We start from the raw sequence: 18264 nt of genomic DNA on the forward strand, positions 1-18264 counted from the left end.
TACACGGAGATTGAGTTGGTTTTTTGTCTCTTTGGTTTGGTTTTTTGTTTCCAGATTTCAATCAGAAGGAATCTTTTTTTCAATTCCGTTTAGTTCAGTTGCAATTAAGTGTACGTAGTGCAATTAAAATGATTTAAAACATTTTAGCATAAATAAAAAATCAGATCATGGTTTGCAAGAGACATGGTAGAAGTAGAAGATTAATTACTTTACTTTTGCTAATAAATGTAATTAGAATTGTGATTGGCACACATGCAGCCACACAACTCTGAAATTGGTAACATGTCTTAGACACACAAATATAATGGCACACAGTCCTTTTTTATGTATTTTACATTCAATATAGTTACATTCATTTTTTAATTTCTTTCTTTTACTGGTGCTTGAGAGTCCATGTGGCTGCTGAGGGTTGCTGGTGCTATGAAGAGCAAAAATTGTGTTCTGGAATGCCGTGCAGTTATATACAGGAAGTGTTGATCGCTGATTGCTGACTCATCTTAAATTTTCTTTGACTTGTGAGATGCATTTTTTGCTTAGTCTTGTGTTTAGTTTTACTTATTTGAAGTAACTATGAGACTAACTGTTGTTTTTGTTTCTTCACTGTTAAATAGTTTGTTAGTATTACGGTCTGCCTCCCCCCACCGCAGGGAAAAGGGAAACACCACCTGGGTCTGGGTGCAGTTCCCCCCTCCAGGGGCGAGGGCACCTAGACCCGGTTTGTAGAGTACGCTTGGGGAGTGTGATCGTGTGTACAACGTCTCTTTATGTCTGTCTCCACGTTGGTTGAGTGTGGAGTAAGTGCATATGAGAGCATGAGGGTGGGAATGGATGTTTGTATCTGTGTGTGCCTGTATGTCTGTGTCTATATGTCAGGTTGGGTGTCAGGCGCCACCTCTCTGGGGACATCTCAGGCCCTCCAAGGTTTGGAGGCCTATCTCCCCCTACCACCACTTCCCCTGCCAGTGGCGGACCCCCTCAGACATCGGTGCGTTGGTGGTTCTTTGTGTCCGGGGATGGGCGTCCAGGTACACACCGGCTCACTCCTTGGCGGCCGCTTATCGGGGCCTGGAGCCTGGGGCTCGCTCGGGCCACTTCGGAGGTGGGGTGCCCCCGGCCTCTCGGCCTGGGGCTCGGTCACTCAGGCGCAGCTGGCTGCCGGCGGAGCTCACGGGCGCGTCACTGCAACTCCCCCTGGCTTCTGCTCCGCGGCTGCTGAGTGAGCCCTCATCTGGGACTCTCCTCAGCTCTTTCCGGGACAGTGGCGCAGCTGCCCCTCTGTTGGTCTTCCTTGGTCTCTTGTGTTCTGGGGGCCTCTGGATGTCTGGAGTTTTGATCTCCTCCACACCTGCTTCACGCCCTGGAGGACGGGGCTGTGGCCCCCCCACACCCTCTAGCAGATTATTACATGAAGGAACCTTTTAAAAAAACAAAAAACAAGCGCGTCCATGCTCACAGGTGTACACACGGGTGATCACACCCACAAACTACACCCTTTTTGGCTCCTACCTCAAAGCACACTGTGTTCTGTTGATCTTATGTGCTGCACAATAATGTTTAACATTTAGTATTTACTGTCATATTCCCATATATCATTGTGATGTTGTTTATTCTATTACTCTTGTTCTCTTCTGCTTGCTTTCTTTTTTCTTTCTCAGCAGGTGATCCAGGTGATTGATATATGCATTTTTTTCTCTCTGCCCGTTCTGTTGGTTTTTGTCTTTTGCCCTTCTCCCCCGTCCCTCTTCTCAGCTGTTTCTCTTTCCCTCTTTCTTTCTCCCCTTCTTTCCCCCAGTCAAGTCTGTCCCGTATTCAGTAAGTGAAAATAAAATAAACAATAAAAGGTGAATCAAATGGACCATTACGGCAAGGCTGGGATGGTCAGTTTGGTAAAGTAAATCCGTTGGGCATCTTTCTTTGCCTTTAGACAACAATTCTGATGGCAAAAGAGCCAAACGGGACAGGCCAAAAAAAAAAAAAAAAAAAAAAAAAAGTATCACTCTTATGCATCAACCTGGTCTCATCAGCCAGTATTCAAATCCCCTTAATTTCTTGTGTGTTAGATCAGATTTATTTTGTACAGCAGTTAGCTTCAAGTTATGTGAAGTTTTTATTTTGACTGTAGTTTAGTTCTGTTCATTTGACTTTTTTTAAGTGCCCAGTGTTAATTCATTTTGTATATTTCTTTTTCATTTTTAGGGTAAATAAAACCCATTTTTTTCAACATACCCACCATGTCCTCCTATCTAACACACTTCGTTCTTTACACGAATTCTAAAGTACCTATTTAGGTTTACTTCTCTCCTGATTTCAGACATTCATTTGAATTTTAAGATATTGAAAGGCTTGGCAATATAGAGCATCTTTTAGAGCATCTTGTTGCTCAAAGGGACCAAAGACAGAATATATATGTAGCTTAGTAAAAAAAGAAAGAAAGAAAAAAGAAAGAAAGAGGAAACTGTTATAAATACGCAGTTCATAAAAGATAAATATTGCAAAGTTAAAAAGAGTTAAATGTATGCTTTGTTGTGTGATGCAATCCATGATTAAAATGATAAGAATGTAAAGGTTATATTTATTTTGTTTAAAAAAACGTGTTACTTTGATAATTCAGTTTTGTCCCAGTGGAGGTGAACTAGACACAAGTGCAGACGTGTGGCGTCTCGGAGCAGGCAAAGTGAGACGACTAGAGGAGCTAACGCAGAAGCGAGAGGCATCCTGTGGTGATTTAAAGCTACAGTTTATGACTGCAAACTAGAGCTGGGTGATATAAGATTTTTTCATATCACGATATGTTTTTTTCATTTCAGGCGATAACGATATATATCATGATATAAGCCAAATAACTAAATTTGTAAGATTTAAATGTGCCATTGCTCACAAGTAAAATGTGAAATAATCAGCAGCTTGTTTTGATTTGAATATTTATTTCCCATAATAAGTTAAACAGGGCAGATGTACTTAAGGAAAATGAAACTTCAGTTTCAGATAAATAGAGGCAAATATTGCAAACTACACAAAAGGCAGCCGCTAAAGCGTTTAAGTTTGAAAATAGAACAAACAAAACAGACTACTAAATTGTCAATTCCACTTAGAAACAAAATATTAATTCTAAAAATAAATCTTAGTTTGTTTTACAGAAGAACAGACAAAATTGACTAACTAACTTTTGTCAATATCAAATGAACTGAGAACTAAATGGAAATTCTCACTCTCCTTGTTGTATAGCTTAGCTTTTCAAACAGTTTTAAAATAAAGATGCTAACAGAACATTCTTTAAATCCTAGGTACACATCCAAGGTGCAACATATATATATATATATATATATATTAGGGGTGCAACGATATTCGTATCGATATTGAACCGTTCGATACAGTGCTTTCGGTTCGGTACGCATATGTATCGAACAATACAACATTTGTAATTTATTTTATCAATTTTCCTTCTGACGATGCTGTCTGTGTTGAGCGCTCAGTGAATCTGTGTTCGACTACTCCGCCTAGACTGCACTGTCAAGCGCAGATCCACTGAGCGCTCAACACAGACAGCATAGTCAGAAGGAAGAGCGCAGGGCAAGCTAGCGAGACAGAAGTTAAGCTCTCCTTGCAACAGGCAAATTGAACGTCATTCAGATCTGGCGTTTGGAATTATTTTGGTTTTCATGTGACGTATGACCCTGAAGGTAAGCGAGTCATGGACTAAAGTAAAACAGTATGTTGAATGTGCCATGCAATGCTCAATTACATTGGTGTGAACTAGTGTGTTAGCGCAGTTAGCTCGTTAACGTGTTGGCCGTCTAGCCCCATGCACGGAGTGATCGGCGGTAGCTCGTTAACGGAGATTTGCCGTGTTGTGGCGTTAAGGTAATTTCAACGAGATTAACCTGAAAGCACTAGTGGGAACACAACGAATATGACTGCACATTTACGCCGACATCATCGTAGTGCAAAGACAAGTGGAAGCAGACAAAAAAAAGCAAGCATGCTACTAACTTTAGCCGAGTCATTTAGACAGCTGTTAGCACATGATTCTCCTTATGCTGCTGAGAATATAGCCCAGAAGAAGCGGATAGTATAGCTTTTATTTTGGAAAGAGACATTTCTCTGTAATAAACTCTCTTTTCCAAAGATGAGTGATTCCTCAATCAGATACAGGGCTTGCAATATCGCTAGCCCGACGTCCCGGAGCTAGCGATTTTTTCAGTCGGGCTACCAAAATCTATCTCTTCCCTGCCCGTCGGGCTATTGTAGGAAATATATATGTCAATGCTTTTGCATTCTTTCGGAAATGTAGCTGGGTAATTATGTCATTGGCATCGGTGAGCCACTGTCAATATGTGACATATTGAAGTCGCGTTTGAATTTGCGCTTGTTTTTTTGCTTTCACTTTGCAATCGTGCGAACTGTGTATAGAGAGCGACAGCACTGATCTGTGAGTGATGATAATTTGTGCACCAATTCCTCTGACATCGTCTTATTAATCGTTAGCTTACTATGCAAACATGACAAGTGAAATCTCCCGCAGCAAGCTTAAACATGTGAGAGGTTGATCGCGCAGAGAATCGCTGAGCTTATGTGAGTGAGTGTGTAAAAGCATTTCAGTTCTGCTGAGCCAAATAAGACAGGTCAGGGTGAAGAAGTGACAGCCAAAGAAAAGCTTACCACAAAACGGAGAAGTTATGACAAATCAGACTATGAGGCAAAAAGAAAGTGCAGCTTTATGGTTTCATGGACAAAAGAATTTCTGTGGCTGCAATATGATGAGCTAAATAACCAGGGCTGCACATAAGTGGTCCGCAGGTGCGCATTCGCTGTCAAAATAAAAAACACGCACAAGGGTTAGGGTTAAATTCAAAAACTGTACTTTTGAGTTAAAATATATATTTATAATTTTAATAAATGACAAATTAAAAATGCATGAACATTTTTTTGTATCGAAAAAATATCGAACCGTGACACCAAAGTATCGAACCGAACCGAACCGTGAATTTTGTGTATCGTTGCACCCCTAATATATATATATATATATATATATATATATATATATATATATATATATATATATATATATATATAAATAAAACTTTAGTCTGACAAAAGCCTACAGGTTGTGGGACAGGAAGACAAGTCTATCCACTGCTTCAGGCTTTAAAGCGGCCCTGTGGCAAGTCACAATATTAGCCCCTGTACTAAATACCCTCTCAGAGGGGCTGCTGGTTGCGGGGATGCACAGGTAGCGCTTTGCCAGGCAGCTAACTCTTGGGAAGCTTCTGTCGTTGATTTTCCACCACTCAAGTGGGTCCATTTCACTGTCTGCATCAGGTGCCAGCAAGTACTTTTCAAGCTCCTTTTCAACTGTCTCCTTCTCAGTGAGCCCTGTGCTGGTGGGGTGGGATTTCTTAAAGAAGCTGCCCAGTGACTTTCTCTGTTTCTTCTGGGTTGGTAGTACTGCAGCAGCTCCACCATCTTCTGTTTCCTCCGTTCCAGCTGAAGTGGACGGGTGCTCAATTTGCCCCAACATCTCAGACACTGCTCTCATTTTGATGGCATCAACGTGTTCTGCATTAATGTATTGTACTACATCTACCAGGGTTGCAACATCAAGCAGTTCATTTGTAATCTGGTGATTGTACTTTTCATCAAGGTATGTCATGACTGTCATCTTAAGGTCTTTTGTAAGTTGTGTTTCATCCTCAGATGGTTTCAGAATCTGTGTTCTGAAAAGGTGAAGCATCGGCTTGAGGTAGGACACACTCACGTAACACTCTCCAGAAAGTGAATCTGTGAATTCCAGTAGTGGGTTCAGGGCCACATGCACAGACTCCAGAACATCTAGATCTTGCCAGGAGGGAACCAAGTGCCTGGTCTTCTTATCTGCACTGAGGACCTGAGAGATAGCTTTATGTTGCTCCAGAACCCTCCCAACCACTTTTTGGCGTGAGCCCCACCTGGTGGGTGACTCTAACTTGTGCTGGGCGAGGTGAAGCTCCTCCTGAGCAGCAGCCAATTCCCTTTTCTTCTTACAAGAGAAACTGAAGGCGGCCACCACTCTCTTACACACGGCCACAGCTCGCTCCACCCTCTTGTCTTTGCCGGCTTTTTCTGTGGATAAAAAGGTAAATAATAGCACATATTAACCTCAGAAATTAATTTAAGATTTTTGATTTTTTTTTCAGTCACAAATAAAATTTTTTTTTCTTATATTTAAAAAGGTGACAGAGGCTGGTGTTATCAACATCATTGTTATATTTGACGTTTTCATCACTTGTTCTTTTTGTCTTGAATTGCCCTATTTGGTGGAATCATAATTTAATGTTCTTTATAGGAAAAAGAGCTGAGGTTCTGTATTAGCCAATTGGGATCCTGATAGAATCCCAAAATTCTAAATTTTATTTGGCACATTTTGTCAACTTGATTTACACTGAAGAGTGACTGAATATTTGCCTATTATGCATGCCAACAGCAACTATTACTTCAAATAAATAGGCTGACATGAAGAATATTCTTTCTGATGTTTATTTTTTAACAATAATCATGGAAGTGATTTAGATCTCTAGCTTTTAATATATTTACATGGGCTCAAAAACACAATTAAAAAAGGCATTTTTAATTTTATTCTGCTTCCCAACTTACCGATAGCTGAGTGAAGTCGATGTCCGAAGCACTGCAGCCGGGTCCAGTTATTCAGGGATGTGGCCTTCACTATATTTGTCCCACTATCGGTTGTGATGCAGACTTGTTTGTCTTCCACCTGGGTCTGGGTGCAATTCCCCCCTCCAGGGGCAAGGGTACCTAGACCCGGTTTGTAGAGTACGCTTGGGGAGTGTGATTGTGTGTACAGCGTCTCTTTATGTCTGTCTCCACGTTGGTTGAGTGTGGAGTGAGTGCATATGAGAGCATGAGGGTGGGAATGGATGTTTGTGTCTGTGTGTGCCTGTATGTCTGTGTCTATATGTCAGGTTGGGTATCAGACGCCACCTCTCTGGGGACACCTCAGGCCCTCCAAGGTTTGGAGGCCTATCTCCACCCACCACCACTTCCCCTGCCGGTGGCGGACTCCCTCAGGTGTCGGTGTGTTGGTGGTTCTTTGTGTCTGGGGGTGGGCGTCCGGGTACACACCGGCTCACTCCTTGGCGGCCGCTTGTCGGGGCCTGGGGCCTGGGGCTCGCTCGGGCCCCTTTGGAGGTGGGGTGCCCCCGGCCTCTCGGCCTGGGGCTCGGTCACTCAGGCGCAGCTGGGGGCCGGCGGAGCTCACGGGCGCGTCACTGCAACTCCCCCTGACTTCTGCTCCGCGGCTGCTGGGCGAGCCCTCATCTGGGACTCTCCTCAGCTCTTACTGGAACAGTGGCGCGGCTGCCCCTCTGTTGGTCTTCCATGGTCTCTTGTGTTCTGGGGGCCTCTGGATGTCTGGAGTTTTGATCTCCTCCATACCCGCTTCACACCCTTGAGGACGGGGCTGTGGCCCCCCCCACACTCCCTAGCAGATCATTACATGGAGAAACCTTTGGAATGCAAGCATGCTGATCCACACAGGTATGCACACATGGGTATTCACAGACGCGGACTAAAGCTTTCTTGGCTGCTGCCTCAAAGCACACTGTGCGCTGTCTATCTTGCGTGCTGCACAATATCGTTTATTATTTAGTAAATATTGATATCTATGACTAGCTAGTTTATTGTGATGGTGCTTTGTTTTCTCTATTATTATGTTGCTCTTTGTTGTTTGCTGTCTCCTCTGTTTGTTTTTTTTTTGTTTGTTTGTTTTTTTTCTCCATACAGGTGACCCAGGAGTTCTTTTTTTTTTTCTCTCTCTTCCCCCCCCCTTCTCACCGTCTCTTCTCCCCTTTGGTTTTCTTTCTTTCTCTCCCCCTCTTTCTCTCATTCATTCCCCCTGTCCTATTTATTAAAAAAAAAAAAAAAATGACAAAGGATGAACTGAAGCTCTGCCATCACGTAATGTCGCATACTGCTGTTTCTGATGTCATTTAGAAAAAAAAAAAAAAAAAAAAAAGACTTGTTTGTCTTCACTCAGTCCCCAGGATGCAAGCGCTTCTGACAGTCCTAATGCAATTACTTCACCCGTGTGGTCGTCGGGAAGGTAGGCAGTTTGAAGACATTTGCTTTTCAGATTCCAGTCTTGGTCGATATAGTGGGCAGTAAGGCTAAGGTAAGGTTCTGACGTGCGACTTGACCACATGTCAGATGTAGTAGCGAAGAACGATACAGTTTGTAGCTCCTTCTCAACAGCCTCACGGCGCTCTCTATATAGCTTTGGAAGCGCTGTCTGAGAGAAATGTTTAAGTCCAGGGAGTTGGTAACGAGGATCCAGTACCTTAATTAGCTGCTTGAATCCTTCATTTTCGACCGTGTTTATTGGTAGCATGTCTTTAGCAGGACAGTAGGCTATGGCATTCGTTATGTCGCTATGTCTCTTAGCTTTTTTGTCATATGGTAAGACGCTGGAGAAAGCCGACTCAATTGACTGTTGCTGCTTTGCAGGGATTCCCCTGGTTGTTTTCGATGACAAATTAGCACTTTCAGTCAGAGATTGAGCGTGCTCTAGTGGGTGGCACTGCTTCAGGTGATGAAAAAGGTTTGTTGTATTTCCAGACTTAGTGGGAACATGCTTTCGGCACAACTTACAGTGCGTGCTACTCTGTTTTTTGTCAGACTTCAAATAGCCGAAATATCTCCACACTACGGAACTTTTCTGGCCCTACTTTTCGACAATCTCTTCGGCATTCGAACCGTCATCCGTGTTCTCTTCGGTAACGTGGTCACCCGAGCTCTTGGTCGATTTTTCTCTACTTGGTACACTCATTTTCTCCATTACCCGGTCGACACGGTGGTTAGCTGCTTCGCAAACAAATACGCACGTGCGGCTTGGCACTTGTGCTGTACGTAACAAGGCACGTGACGTGGATCGGCTCTGCGCTACTTAATTTGGATTGGCTGTTCCTTTTTTTTTTTTTTTTAAAGAGGAAGAGAGAGAGATGAGGTCTATCGCGATAGTTGTATTTTCCTATCGAGAAGAAGTTATATCGCAATACATATCGTTATCGTTCTATCGCCCAGCTCTACTGCAAACGTTTTGGGTTGTCGGTTAGATAACCCAGGAACTATTTGGCATTGCAAAGCAGCGAATGTCGACCTGAAGTCTGCTGCATGGAAGTTTACTGTTTATTGATAAAGTGGTGGCTAACTGGCAGAACATCCAGACTGTGAGCAGCTAGTTGCCCTGTTTGGACATTTTGGTGGCCTGAAAGTGGACAGCAAACACGCAGTGCCCAAAGTGGCCCAGACACACCCCATATATTCTGCAGCTGTTCTTGAGAGCTTCTGCGCTGCTTCGGAGTTGAGGCCTGCTTGCCAGAGTCTTCTCTGCTGGACACGTGACTTTCCAAAGCTACTACCCCGTTTGTTTACTTCAGATGGAGCAAAGCGACCATTAAGTTTGGGGTCACAACGATCCCCAGCTACGATTCAGTCCTGCGACTTTTACTTTCCCTTATGTTGTTTTAACGGCTTAAAATAAGATAGTTATTGTTAATTGATGAAATTACTCTGAAATTTCAGTTGAACAACTAAACAAAAGTGGACTTTATTTTTTTTAATTAGAATCAGTGAACAGACACTTTTAAGTTTAAGTACTCAGTAGGTTCATTTTGTTTATGGTGAAAAATATTTGCGTATTGCTATGAGATGTAAGTCATTCAAGCATATGATCCTAGTGCATTATTAATTTGTATTTATTTTCTGGGGGTAATTTAAGTTACATAATCTTGAGTTTCAATTCATACTGTAATAAGAGAAAAGAACCCAGGGCCCCAATCTACGTCATTATAAATATATGGTAGATGGGCCACACACACTTATGGAGTTATAGCATGGAAACAAAGCAAAATTACCAAGCATACACTGCAGGCAGACCGATATAACTTGCAAAGCATGCACAAATTGAAAAACAAAAAGCTTTCCAAAGGTGATAAAATAAAGATGATTTGAAGAAAAAGAGTGATGTAATAAGTCCTTGAAGAGGGGAAAAAAAAAACTTAGAAGTCAGAAGAGCTTTAATTGAATGACCTGCATCCAACTTCTTTCAAAAGTCTGGGTTTCATAAAAATGGATATTGCATATGTCTGAGTAAATATATCTATATTTGCTTGACATTTTTATTTAATGTGTTATTTAATTTTTTTTTGTTTAATGCCACGAATAACCTTTTTTTCTGTCGTGTTGATTCTGAATAAGATTATGAGTGACTCGGGCTGACACTGTAGCAGGGGTTGTCATTAAAGCAACTATCATTTTCATCCATAAACGCGACAAGACCGTTGTGCATTATGTGCCCTTTGTTCTCACCAGGTGACATCACATGTGGAGCACAAGTGCCTGGAACCAACGCTACCTCAGGGCAATCCCCAAAGGCCTTTTGTTTTTTTTAACCTCCAGAAACTCTCCTGCTTGGCCTGACCTACTCCCCCTCAGGTATTATTCATTTTCCTTCCCCCTTTTCCCCCCTCTTTCATATATATAGGCATGTGTATGTACACATAGGGTTTCTATACAGGAACACTTAATACTTGATATACTATATGACTGCATCTAAATATATCTGTCACGGTTTGCCGGGGCAAGCCGTGTGGAATATGAAATAGGACCCAAAATGCGGCAGCTCTGGTGCAGATGAGTGTTTATTTACAGGGGTGTGAGTACAAACAGCGGTGGCGACAAAACATGAAACCGGAAACCTAAACTGGGTAAACTAATAAGACAAACCAGAATGAGGATGCAGGGAGGTCCGGAGAAATACATACGGGGAGACGCAGGGAGACCGAGGGGAAACAACACAGACGAACCAGCGATTACCAAGACAGAAAATACAACTTAAATACACTCAGAGAACACAGGGAGATTACACACAGGTGGGAGACACAGCTGGGAGTGATTAACATGACGAGACCAGGGAGGCAAACTGAAAACACTCACATAAGACGCAGACCTTCACAATAAAACAGGAACACACGGGGGGGAACAGGGTAAACACCAATTAGAGAACAGAACCAAAATCGCGAAGAGAAAACACAAAACGCTGGGTCAAAAGGACCCAGGATCATGACAGTACCCCCCCCTCAAAGGCTGGCCCCAGACAGCCCAACAAGAAACAAAACAGCCAGAAAAAACAGAAAACAACCTGACCAGGGCGGGCGGCGGGGGCCCAGGAAGGAGGGCTCGAGCAAAACAAAACCGGAGCACCAGAAGGCCAAAAGACAAAAACAAAAAACGAGTCCAAAACCAAAAGAAACGAAGCACACCAGAACACAGGAAAAAACAGAGTCCAAAACAGAAGAGTTCAGGGGGCCGACAGCACAGGAGTCCAAAACAGTTCAGGGGGCCGGCCAGGGGGCCGACAGCACAGGAGTCCAAAACAGTTCAGGGGGCCGGCCAGGGGGCCGACAGCACAGGAGTCCAAACAGTTCAGGGGGCCGACCGTGCGGACGGCAACGGCGGCGACGTGGACACAGTTCGGGGGGCCGACCGTGCGGCCGGCAACGGCGGCGACGTGGACACAGTTCGGGGGGCCGACCGTGCGGACGGCAACGGCGGCCACTCAGGCGATGGCGGTCCGGGGGCCGGCCGTGCGGAAGGCAACGGCGGCCACTCAGGCGATGGCGGTCCGGGGGCCGGCCGTGCGGAAGGCAACGGCGGCCACTCAGGCGATGGCGGTCCGGGGGCCGGCCGTGCGGAAGGCAACGGCGGCCACTCAGGCGAAGAGGGTCCGGGGGCCGGCCGTGAGGAAGGCAACGGCGGCGACGAGGGAGACGACGGAGCAGTTCAGGGGGCCGACCGCGTGGAAGGCAACGGCGGCGACTCAGGCGATGGCGATCCGGACCAGGCGAGGCTGCAGAGGCTGGACTAGGCGAAGCACAGGCAGAGGCCGGACTAGGCGAAGCACAGGCAGAGGCCGGACCAGGCGAAGCACAGGCAGAGGCCGGACCAGGCGAAGCACAGGCAGAGGCCGGGCCAGGCGAGGCTGAAGACACGGAGGCCGGGCCAGGCGAGGCTGAAGACACGGAGGCCGGACCAGGCGAGGCTGAAGACACGGAGGCCGGACCAGGCGAGGCTGAAGGCCCTGGAGCTGCAGCAGGCGAGGCTGAAGGCCCTGGAGCTGCAGCAGGCGAGGATGATGATGGAGCTACAGCAGGCGGCTGGACGGGCTGAACGGGCCCCTCGGACCCTCCAGCGGAGGCAGGAGGCTGAACGGGCCCCTCGGACCCTCCAGCGGAGGCAGGAGGCTGAACGGGCCCCTCAGACCCTCCAGCGGAGACAGGAGATGAAGGCCGGAGCGGTCCCTCGGACCCTCCAGCGGAGACAGGAGACGAAGGCCGGAGCGGTCTCTCGGACCCCCCAGCGGAGACTAGAGACGAAGGCCGGAGCGGTCCTACGGACCCTCCAGCAGAAGTCACCACTAAGCCAGCAGTCATGGAGTCCTCTGGCAAACACGAAGGCAACTGGCGATGCACTGAGCACTGGCTCTGCCCAGGCAACGCTGACATGGTGCAGTTCTCAGGTGGCTGCATAAACTTCAGGGGTCCAGAATCAGCCGGGGACTGAGACCTAGCCTCTGGGGAAGCCCTGGAGCGGCAAACTGTGCCAATGGCGGCTGAACCATGAAAAGCACCTTGAGGTGAAATTAGACTTTCTCCCTGCATGGAGTGAATGAGTGAAACCGGTGATACTGGAGCCAGAGCTACGGGTAGCGGGGGCACTGGAGCTACTGGGGCCTGCGCTACAGGCGGCACTGGAGCTACTGGGGCCTGCGCTACAGGCGGCACTGGAGCTACTGGGGCCTGCGCTACAGGCGGCACTGGAGCTACTGGGGCCTGCGCTACAGGCGGCACTGGAGACTGAACTGAGGGTGGCACTGGAGACTGAACTGAGGGTGGCACTGGAGACTGAACTGAGGGGGACACTGGAGACTGAACTGAAGGGGACACTGGAGACTGAACTGAAGGGGACACTGGAGACTGAACTGAAGGGGACACTGGAGACTGAACTGAAGGAGGCACAGGAGACTGAACTGAAGGAGGCACAGGAGACTGAACTGAAGGAGGCACAGGAGACTGAACTGAGAGGAGCACTGGCTGCGGGGGAGCTAACCGAGCTGAGAGTGGCTGCGGGGAAGCTAACCGAGCTGAGAGTGGCTGCGGGGGAGCTAACTTAGCTGCCGGTAGCTGCACAGGTGATAAGCAGCTCGCGTTGACATCCGCCACACAAAACGCAGCCCCTGAATGAACAGTCATGCAGTCCGAAAATGAAAAAGAGTCCTCACTCACCACAGCCGGCGATTTAGAAGCCCGAACGTCCGGCTGTGGGGTGGCGCGCTTGCGGCGCGATCGGCGTTTCCTCCCCGCAGACGGCTCCGACGGGCCAGGCAAGATCACATCCGGCGAGTCGGGCAGCGAGGCAGGAGTGGCTGAGAGAAGGTGCGGTGTGAGCCGGAGAAAAGCCTGCATGGTCGGAGGAAGCCACTGCAGAAGCCATGGCAGGCCAGAAAAGAGCTGTTGTAGCCGACTTTCCACGGCACGACGAAGCTCCTCTGGAGGGTTCTCCAGCCATAGCCCGAGGAGAATCTCCACATTGTACGCAATGTCGTCCTGGAGCTCCTCGGACGGATTCACTGCCGCTGGGTCCATGGTGGCTGGTTCGTACTGTCACGGTTTGCCGGGGCAAGCCGTGTGGAATATGAAATAGGACCCAAAATGCGGCAGCTCTGGTGCAGATGAGTGTTTATTTACAGGGGTGTGAGTACAAACAGCGGTGGCGACAAAACATGAAACCGGAAACCTAAACTGGGTAAACTAATAAGACAAACCAGAATGAGGATGCAGGGAGGTCCGGAGAAATACATACGGGGAGACGCAGGGAGACCGAGGGGAAACAACACAGACGAACCAGCGATTACCAAGACAGAAAATACAACTTAAATACACTCAGAGAACACAGGGAGATTACACACAGGTGGGAGACACAGCTGGGAGTGATTAACATGACGAGACCAGGGAGGCAAACTGAAAACACTCACATAAGACGCAGACCTTCACAATAAAACAGGAACACACGGGGGGGAACAGGGTAAACACCAATTAGAGAACAGAACCAAAATCGCGAAGAGAAAACACAAAACGCTGGGTCAAAAGGACCCAGGATCATGACAATATCACTGTGCGTGCTGTCATTTTTATAGTTCATGATAGAATCATATGGGTAAATGTTTTACGTAGTTTGTTGTTTGTTTTGATATGGGGAATGTGTTGAATGTTTCACTTTACAAGGATTACAAGAAATTATTTATGGTCCTTTTTATAATTTAATGTAGAGTGGCTCACCAAGTTTATGGATTGTTATAAACGCATTTTTATTAAGACAGTAAGAGATTGCTACTGTAAAATATCAATACATCAGTATGTGCATGTGTGTGTTTGCCTCTACAATCCCAAGAAACTATAACTCTCATTAGTACCATAGTGGATATTATTCCTCATTCTGCAGCATAACATGGAACTAAAACTAACGAGGTTGCCGAACGGATGCTAGCCAAAGTGCAGTACCCATTTACATTGACACTCACACAGATACACCTCCACATACGTCTTAGTTATTGTTGACTTTGTATTGTGCTAAAGACAATTTCAAAATGTTTTTTCCCATGTTTTCAATGCACCATGCTGTGTTTTGTCTCTTTGTGCTTGACTTGTGCAGAGTGTCTGGACATGAATGAAGCCATTGAAACACTGTTTATCCGAGACAATAATGGCCACCTTAACTCCCACACAACTGCTTCGGGACAGGAAGCACCCCAGTTCAAGAGTTCTCAGCATGAGAGTCAAATCCCATGTAAATACAGACATTTAATTGGTGCAGATCGCCTCAGAAGTTGTCTGAATGTGAGGGCACATATTTACGACCCTTAGAAAACGGTCACGGGGTTTTTACAGCCTGAAGCAGCCAAGAGGAAGTGACGTAGCGTGAAGAGGACGGGCATGCGCAGTGAGAGAGAAGACGAGCGGAGCAAAAAAAAAAACACACGTGTCCGGATGAGGGAGGACGCTAGGAAAGACCCGAACAAAGTGTAAACGAGGGGTTAGCGAGACAGTGTACGGTACCGCAGCGAGTCTAGGCTGGGTTTCCGTCCGTGTATGAACTCTGATTCCGGCTACAGCGGCCTTACGGGTGCAGCGCCGGGGCGAAGCGTCGGCGGAGATAGCGCTAGCCGAGGGGCTAATCGAGAGCTAAGGGCTAGCGGCCGCTCCCCTCCAATCTGCCTCAGTTTCCCGGCGTTACCGGTAGAGTTTGACGGTGAAGAACGTTTAGAAAGCGAGACAGCACGGCCGGCTGTCTGGCGAAGGACCAGCGAGTTTCCGAGAGAGGAGTTGGGCGGCTTCGCTTCGCCCGGCCTGGGGACTGCCGTAGCTCCGATAGCCCGCGGGACCGCCATTTTGGGCCTCAACGTCGGCGGTGTTTGGAGTACCCTGCCACCCAGACGACGCTCCGGATGTTCACCCTGCTTCAGCGGGCTGTATGTAAAAGCTTCGCCTACCCGTGAGTTCATCACACCCCATTTCAGGAGGGGCAAAGGTACTGTTTCTGTGTTTTTTCTTTGTTTTGTGTGGACCGGAGAATGGACATTCTATTCCGGCTGTGGAAGTTCTGGACAGCCTAACAGACTGTAACTCCGGTTAACGACACCTACCCCTAGAACTATCTGTCCGTCCCACCCCAGAGACAATTTACTGGATTAAACTGTAAAGACTGAAATGTTCTTTTGGTGTGTCAGCCATTTTAGACTGGATAATTGCTGTGTTAACTTTTACTGTTCTTCTGTATTGTGAGTGCTTTCTCTGTGACTAGGGTGGGTTGTGCGGAGTCGAGGACTCCTAACACTGGGTCCCACCAGTCTGTTTTGATTTATTTTACCTCATTTTATTTCTTTCATTTCTTTGGTCCTGGGGAGGCTCCTTGCTGTTTTCCCTTTGCTCTCCAGGGCCCTGTGGACATTGTTAACCAAGTTTGGTTTTTTTTTAGGGCTCTCCAGATAAATAAAAAAAGAGCCACGTGGTTTAAAAAGTCGTTGTTGAATGCTTTTGTCCGACCCAGGTTGCCTTGGAGTAGGGGCACCCGAGTTATTTGGTTAGGCACAGGACGACGGAGTTAAGTGGGACCGTGCTAGTATTCCGTGTGCAGGCGCTGCTATAATTGCAGGTCCGGGCCTGGAGTCCTCCTTTTGTGCCTACTGTTGCCAGGTAACTAACCCCATTCTTACTGAAGTAAGTGTCCGGGTCAATCGCGCTAGAGGGGGTTACGGACTTAGATCCCACCACCCGCTAGTCGTTCAAGGCAGCCTGTGCGCCCTTCTACCCCTACATAGCAGGGCTAGTAGCCCCTCACAATTGGCGTCACGAACAGGATTCACCCATTGGCTCGGGGTCGTTATAGAGGAGGAATAGAGTTAAGGCAAACATGTCTGAACTAGAAGATTTGAAAAGGAGCTTTGATGAACTACAAGGGAGGCTTGCGGAGCAGGCGGGTGCCTTACAGCAGGCACGAGAAGAACAGAGAGAAGCTCTTTCTCTCGCAAGGGCAGTGATTGATCAACAGGCCCAAGCTTTAAAAGCCCCGGCGGTAATCTATGTCCACCGAGACCGCAAACTGGCAGATTTTAGTGGTTGCCCTGGAAAGAGTGGAGATGATTGTGTGGAAGAGTGGATCGCGGCAATGCGGTCTGCGTTCCAAGTCATGAAGGTGCCAGAGGCGAACCGTGTAGAGCTGGTCAAACAACACATAAAAGATGAGGCCAGGGCAACTGTTAAGTTCATGTTGGATGGGGCAGGAGAGTCTGTCGATGGCATATTTGAGGTTCTCCTTCAATCCTATGGAGACAAGGTCCCCATAGGTACCAGGTTGAAGGAGTTCTATGAGAGAAGGCAGATGTCCAGCGAGACAGTCAGAACTTATGCCTATGACCTACAGGAGAAGCTGGCTTTGATTAAGAGGCGAGAACCCAACCGCGTTCCCGACTCAGAGACAGTGTTGAAGGAACAGCTAGTGCTGGGCTTGCGGGATGACCTTTTGAGGCGAGAGATGAAAAGGAGGGTCAAGGAGGAGAAAGGCCTAACCTTCATCGGGCTGCTGCAAGCCGCAGTTGACTGGTCGGAGGAAGAAGAAGCCCAGTCCCCTCTCGCCTCCCAAAGTAGGCTCAGAACTAGAGGTGCGGTGAACGCTGCAGTACCGGCCGAAGATAAACCATCCCCCCTCACCCTGGAGATGCTCCACGAAGAGGTTAGGAAACTAGCTGCTCGTCAAGCTGTACTTAGCACTACAGAGCAGGGAAAGAGGGAGCAGCCAGCAGAGTGCACAGCGCAGGCGAACACCCCTGAGGGACGGTGAAGGGCGATATATTTGCTACAGCTGTGGGGAGCCTGGCCACACTAGCCGGCATTGTACCAAAAAGCTAGACGCCGGGGCTCTGGCCCCTATTCCCATAGACCCGGCGCAGGTGGCATTTTCTGGCAATCCAAACGCCAAGGGTGTGGCCAAGAAACACCCCACCACACCGGCCATAGGGCGCCAAGCAGCCGAGTGTCTTCTGACAGAGGTGGAGGAGAGCCTCCAAAGGAGTGCTCTTGGGAGGTGTCGCACAGTCCACCTTAAGATAGGGGGGGGTGGACACCACCTGCCTCTGGGACACGGGGTCAAATGTGACGGCTATTACGGAGTCCCATTTCCGTAGGTGTTTTGGGCCACAGGAGTTGAAGTCAGCAGACTGGATTGAGCTCACAGCCGCAAACGGGCTCGATATTCCTGTCTTGGGCTGCTTGGAGGCGGAGGTTGAATGCGCCGGGAGAGTGGTTGGTAAGAAGTGCATTTTTGTACTCACCGACACTCACCCTCAGGTAGACAAAGCTAATGGGCTCCCAGGGATTGTGGGGATGAATGTTATAGAAGACCTCGAAGCGCTCTTTATCGCAGATGGGGGTCGCGTCCACATGGATCCCCACGCTCCAGACGAGACAGAGGCCACCATCCGTCGGTTGATAGCCCGAGCGAGGAAGGAGTTCCCGCGCGCGCACAGGTCCGGGTGGCAAAATCGGGTTCGTCAAGGTGGCTGGCAGGGAACCCGTTATCATCCCCCCGAGGAGCGAGAAAGTGGTGGAGGGCCGTTGCGGGGTCTCACCTAGGGTTGAGTGCCAAGTGCTGGCAGAGGCG

General features: G+C 47.7%; 1 protein-coding gene across 1 annotated transcript; it reads left to right on the top strand.

The window, feature by feature from the left end:
* The first annotated feature begins 10366 nt into the window (after positions 1-10366).
* Positions 10367-18116, top strand: LOC309707832 (uncharacterized protein). Its single transcript, XM_082535392.1, has 2 exons — positions 10367-10485; positions 14761-18116. The coding sequence occupies exon 2, from the start codon at positions 16519-16521 to the stop codon at positions 17443-17445; it is 927 nt and encodes a 308-aa protein (XP_082391518.1). The 5' UTR covers positions 10367-10485; positions 14761-16518; the 3' UTR covers positions 17446-18116.
* Positions 18117-18264: the final 148 nt, after the last annotated feature.

Source organism: Aulonocara stuartgranti (genome assembly GCF_965226115.1).
Source record: "Aulonocara stuartgranti genome assembly, chromosome: 6".
Classification (NCBI taxonomy): Eukaryota; Metazoa; Chordata; class Actinopteri; order Cichliformes; family Cichlidae; genus Aulonocara; species Aulonocara stuartgranti.